This window comes from Zea mays, chromosome 1 (assembly GCF_902167145.1).
Source record: "Zea mays cultivar B73 chromosome 1, Zm-B73-REFERENCE-NAM-5.0, whole genome shotgun sequence".
NCBI classification, from domain to species: domain Eukaryota; kingdom Viridiplantae; phylum Streptophyta; class Magnoliopsida; order Poales; family Poaceae; genus Zea; species Zea mays.
The window spans coordinates 244,083,085-244,088,081 of record NC_050096.1 but is presented as its reverse complement, the minus strand read 5'-3'; the positions used below and the strand labels follow the sequence as shown (position 1 = coordinate 244,088,081).

Below are 4,997 nucleotides of genomic sequence, written 5' to 3'. Positions count from 1 at the left end.
AAAATACAAAAAAAAATCGGCTGACCCCAGCCTTCCGCCTTTCGAGCCGCAGATGCGCGCTCGGACACGGAGCTGGAGCAGCACTCGATAAGTGTCGCCGAGGCGAGCGCCCAACGCCCACGCGCCGTCCAGATGCAAGAACGTGCGACGTTTTATTTTGGGCAACAGACGAATATTTGATTAGTACCTGGAACTGTATGTCTGTATCTGAGCAGGAATAGTGAACAATCTCAAATACTTTAAAGTATTTTAGTTATCTATTTTGAAAATGTGCTTCGAGAAATATACTATCGGAATTCCTCAAAAGTTCAATGTAATACTCCTCCGTTCTACAATAGTATTCATTTTAACACTTAATTTTTATATTTATATTCAATTAAATTATGATAATTTTAGACATATATATATAAAACATAGACATAAACTATTGTATGAATCTATTAATTATATAAAACGAATTTTAATTTAGAGTGAGTATAAAGTTATGATCGATCTTTGCTATATATAATGTATTAAACATCTCACAGGTAACTCTTTATGCATGTGTTATAGATCTGGCTTTAGTAGGAGACGCTGCAGACCTAGTATTTCAGCCAAGGATATACCACAATATTTTTTACACTATTCATTCTAACTCATGTATAATTTGCTATTTCACTAGTTGGTTGTGCTATAAATAGATCTATATATACATAGGCTAGATTATATGAGTGTGTCATGACTCACTTGGCATACTCCATCCACCACTGTCTTTTTTAATGACAATATGTTACTAGAGACAGAAAAAAAAACTAGTGCAACATGGTTTGCAACCAGGATGTTTGTACCCCTTATAAAAAAGAGGACATGTCCCACCCACATATTCACCTGATAATGTTTTAGTTGTTGTTCTTTTTTTGTGAGGGGCGTAAACACACTGTTTTGCATCGAGGATGCACCAATTTTTTCCCTCGAGACATGCCGCAGGAGGGGGCGATGATATGTGGATGTGGTTGTTGTCTCTCCGTTTTCAGAACACGTCTCGTTTGCACGAGGGTGAAGCTGCCACGGCCGTCGTCGATCCTCCTCATTTCGGCACTGGGCCCCACTCGTCACTCACCCTTTCAGGCCTCCACGGCACCTCCCGACAGGGACTCCCCTCCTACTCCTGCTCTCCCAGCCTGCCTTTACTTCTCCCGAATGCTCGAGGCCTGCAAAGCTCCAGCACATCCAATCGCACGACACTCCCTGCTGCTCTCTGCTGAGAGGTGCTAGATCTCGGACTCGCCGTTGATTTGATTCCAAGTTAAAGACAGCGAGCAATCCATAGATTGACCGGTGGAGAGCGAGAGAAAGCGAGAGAGAGAAGGGAATTGGTTGGTAGGTGGAGACCGGAGGGAGAGCTCAGCTCAGGAGATTGATGCTTGCATGGTGATGCGGGCGCGGGCGATGGGGCTGAGCAGCATCCGGCGGGAGGTGCTGGTCTCCGCCGTCTTCACGGCGCTCCTCGTGGCCTCCATCCTCCTCCTCCCCTCGCTCCTCCTAACGGGCGCTGGGCCCATCAGGTGGCCGTCCCTGTCCCCGTCGAAGGATGCCGGCATCGGCGAGGAGGAGGAGCAGCAGGCGCGGTACCCCGTGACGTTCGCGTACCTGATCTCGGCGTCGACGGGGGACGCGTCCCGCGCCGCGCGGCTGCTGGCGGCGCTGTACCACCCGGGCAACAGCTACCTGCTGCACCTGGACCGGGAGGCCCCCGCGGAGGAGCACCGGCGTCTGGCGGAGCTGGTGTCCGGGCGCGGCGTGTACGCGCGCGCGGGCAACGTGTGGATCGTGGGCAGGCCCAACCTGGTAACCTACCGTGGCCCCACCATGCTGACCACCACGCTGCACGCCGTCGCCGTGCTGCTCCGCCTCCGCCGCCGCTGGGACTGGTTCATCAACCTCAGCGCCTCCGACTACCCGCTCGTCACCCAGGACGGTACCCTGTGATGCTTGCTTGCTTGCTTGCTGTTGGTCGTCCACTGGATGGACAGACTGTTTCTGAATTTTGGGGGTTGCAGATTTGATGGAGGCGTTCGCCGGGCTGCCCAGGGACCTCAACTTCATCCAGCACACGAGCCACCTGGGCTGGAAGATGTAAGAACTCTCTGTCCTGCCACCTGAGTTTGAGTCTGAGTCTGAATTCAATAGTCCAAATTCAACAGTAGAGCTCGATCTGTAGAAAGAAGCGGGCGCGGCCGGTGATCCTGGACACGGCGCTGTACGAGGACGGGAGGGCGGAGCTGATCCGCCCGGTGAACATCTCCACCAACCTCAGGAGGCTGCCCACGGCATTCAAGCTCTTCACAGGTACTCCGTCCATTTTGCTGTAAACCTTTGAAAACCCAAGGCAATGCCCCGCACACACCGAACGAGTCCGAAAACGTGCCTTGTGGTACAACGCAACGGAAGCATGCTTGTGAGCAACCGATTAGGACAGCATGGCCTCGTCAATCGGTTGTTGATCGGACTAGGGGAGTGTACGGTGCCGTACTACTCCCCGCGGCGCCTGGCTGTGCTATGGTGTGTCCTGTCACACAGTCGATGCCGTGCCAGTGGTTGCCCTCAGACTTTGGCCGTCCTTCGATTCCGATCGAGTGACGGGTGTGGGCGTGAGCCGACAGCCGAGCCCGTGATGGACGAATTCCGGTCCGGTCCGGCCCAGAAAGAATAATCTTATCTGGAATGGCGTCTAGTCAATGGAGCAGGTGAGGGTAGCGCCGTTCACGTACGGATCGACCTTCACTGCAATTGATTATTCCCCCAGATCTGTGATCCAGGCTTGTTTATGCTTTGGAGGCTCGCCAATCCAGGCAGAGACCATTGCGGTTGGCAATGGCAAAGCAAAACACGCACGCATCCGCCCACCCATCCTGTCGCGGGCGATGACGACGCTGTCGCGTGCAGGGTCGGCGTGGACGATGCTGTCGCGGGCGTTCGCGGAGTACGTGACGATGGGGTGGGACGACAACCTGCCGCGGACGCTGCTGCTGTACCACGCCAACATCGTCTCCTCGCCCGAGTTCTACTTCCAGACGGTGGCCTGCAACTCGCGCCGGTTCCGCAACGCCACGGTCAACCACGACCTGCACTTCATCCGCTGGGACACCCCGCCCAAGCAGCACCCGCTCTACCTCACCGCCAGGGACTACCGCCGGATGCTGCTCAGCGGGGCCGCCTTCGCGCGCAAGTTCAGGGACGGCGACCCCGTGCTGGACCGCATCGACAGGGACATCCTCCGCCGCCGGGACCCCGCCGCCCACTTCGCCTACGGCGGCTGGTGCTCCGAGGCCGGCGACCAAAACGGCGGCGCCGCGCTCTGCTCCAACCCGCAGGAGCCCGGGAGGCGCGGGGCCGTCAAGCCCGGCGCCGGGTCCAGGCGGCTCAAGGCCATGCTCAGGAAGACGCTGTCGCCGAGGAATTTCAGGAGGCAGCAGTGTAGGTAGGGGAACTGTTCTGTTATGTTCTGATCAAACAAACAGGTCGTTGACTCAATTTTGTATGTATAGAAAAGGCAGATCTGAAACGCATCAAAGCGGCCCAAAGCCAATTTTGTTCAGTTGATTCGCACAAGTCTGAATTGAATTGTAGTAGGGAGATACTCCTGGTGGTTGATCATCTCATACACGGAATAATAATGGAAGGGGCATTATGCAAACTGTTTAGTTATATGGTACTAAACTGTTTAGTAATACATAGATGCTCGTCAATTTGTTGGTGACAAACAGCAAAGCCAATGAGGAAAACATTTGATTTATCACAGGAAATAGCGAAACGAATAGTGCGACCTTTCAATCGAGTCCAACATTGTCACCATATGGAGATGAAAAAAAAAATCATTTCCAAGTTGTTCGTTTTACCGTTAATCCATGTGTATTGGGTGAGATTGATGCCTTGTTCGTTTGTGTCGGATTGTAACCGGAATTGTTCCAGATAATCAAAGTTTATATAAATTAGACAAGCAACCCGGTTAGGAATCGTTCCGACTCACCAATCCGGCACAAACGAACAAGGCCTGAGTCGGATTAAATCCATATCAAGTCAAAATTCATCACAATCCCACCCAATACACTTCAATTCACATGAAATATCAATAACCGAACAAGGCCTTCGGGGTGCGACGTAACGGGGTTGTTTGGATACTTGTGGCAAATAGTTTGTCGGCTAATTTTAGCACTTTAACCTCCAAACATATCGGCTAACAAGTTGATTAGTTGTTAGCCGGAGAGCTGGCAAACTATTTGCCCATTAGCCATTTGACCTTGCTAATAGGTGTTAATTGATCATATAAAAGAGAAAAACATCTATTAGCCAAGTCTCCAAACATACTTTGGCTAATTTTTGCTAGCTAATTATTTGTCGGCTAATTATTAGCCACGGGCAAACAATAAGTCAGAGGATCCAAACATGACCGTAGAAATCCAGGGCTTGGGCGACTCTGCCGACAGATGCCTTTGGCATCCATCTTCCACTGCACGAGGGTGGTAATCGAATTGAATATTGTTGATATTGTATTTGTTTTCATATTTTTTTCTTTAAATTTAGATACAAATATTAACAAAATGTATCGAATAAGACTTGAATAGTTGTTAACATCATATTTATCCAATTTTGAGTACTCGGATACGGATACAAATCGAACACTAAATGCCCAGACTTGAGTACGGATCAAATCTTAACCCTTCTAAATGGATCGAAACTCGAATACGAACTGATGGCATTGCCAATGCAGAATGGTGTGGTAGATTTTGACATGCAAAGTTTAAGCACTTGGCGGCTGCTTTGGATCATGGTCCAATCTGTAGGGATTGACGCTAAGGATTGGTGTAATGCATAGATCCTTTATAGGCGGTTTATATAGAGTACATGATATAGAAGATAAGACAACCCAGGGATACATATGTCAGTCTACGAGACAATATCTATAGTACAAAAATACTTTAACCCATATAGCAGTCTATGAGATATAATATCTAGAC

General features: G+C 50.2%; 1 protein-coding gene across 1 annotated transcript; it reads left to right on the top strand.

Moving 5' to 3' along the window:
* Nucleotides 1-1,055: 1,055 nt before the first annotated feature.
* LOC107522033 (uncharacterized) lies at nt 1,056-3,672 on the top strand. Its single transcript, NM_001322274.1, has 4 exons — nt 1,056-1,957; nt 2,040-2,115; nt 2,201-2,328; nt 2,926-3,672. Exons 1-4 carry the CDS (start codon nt 1,408-1,410, stop codon nt 3,462-3,464), a joined length of 1,293 nt encoding a protein of 430 aa, NP_001309203.1. The 5' UTR covers nt 1,056-1,407; the 3' UTR covers nt 3,465-3,672.
* Nucleotides 3,673-4,997: the final 1,325 nt, after the last annotated feature.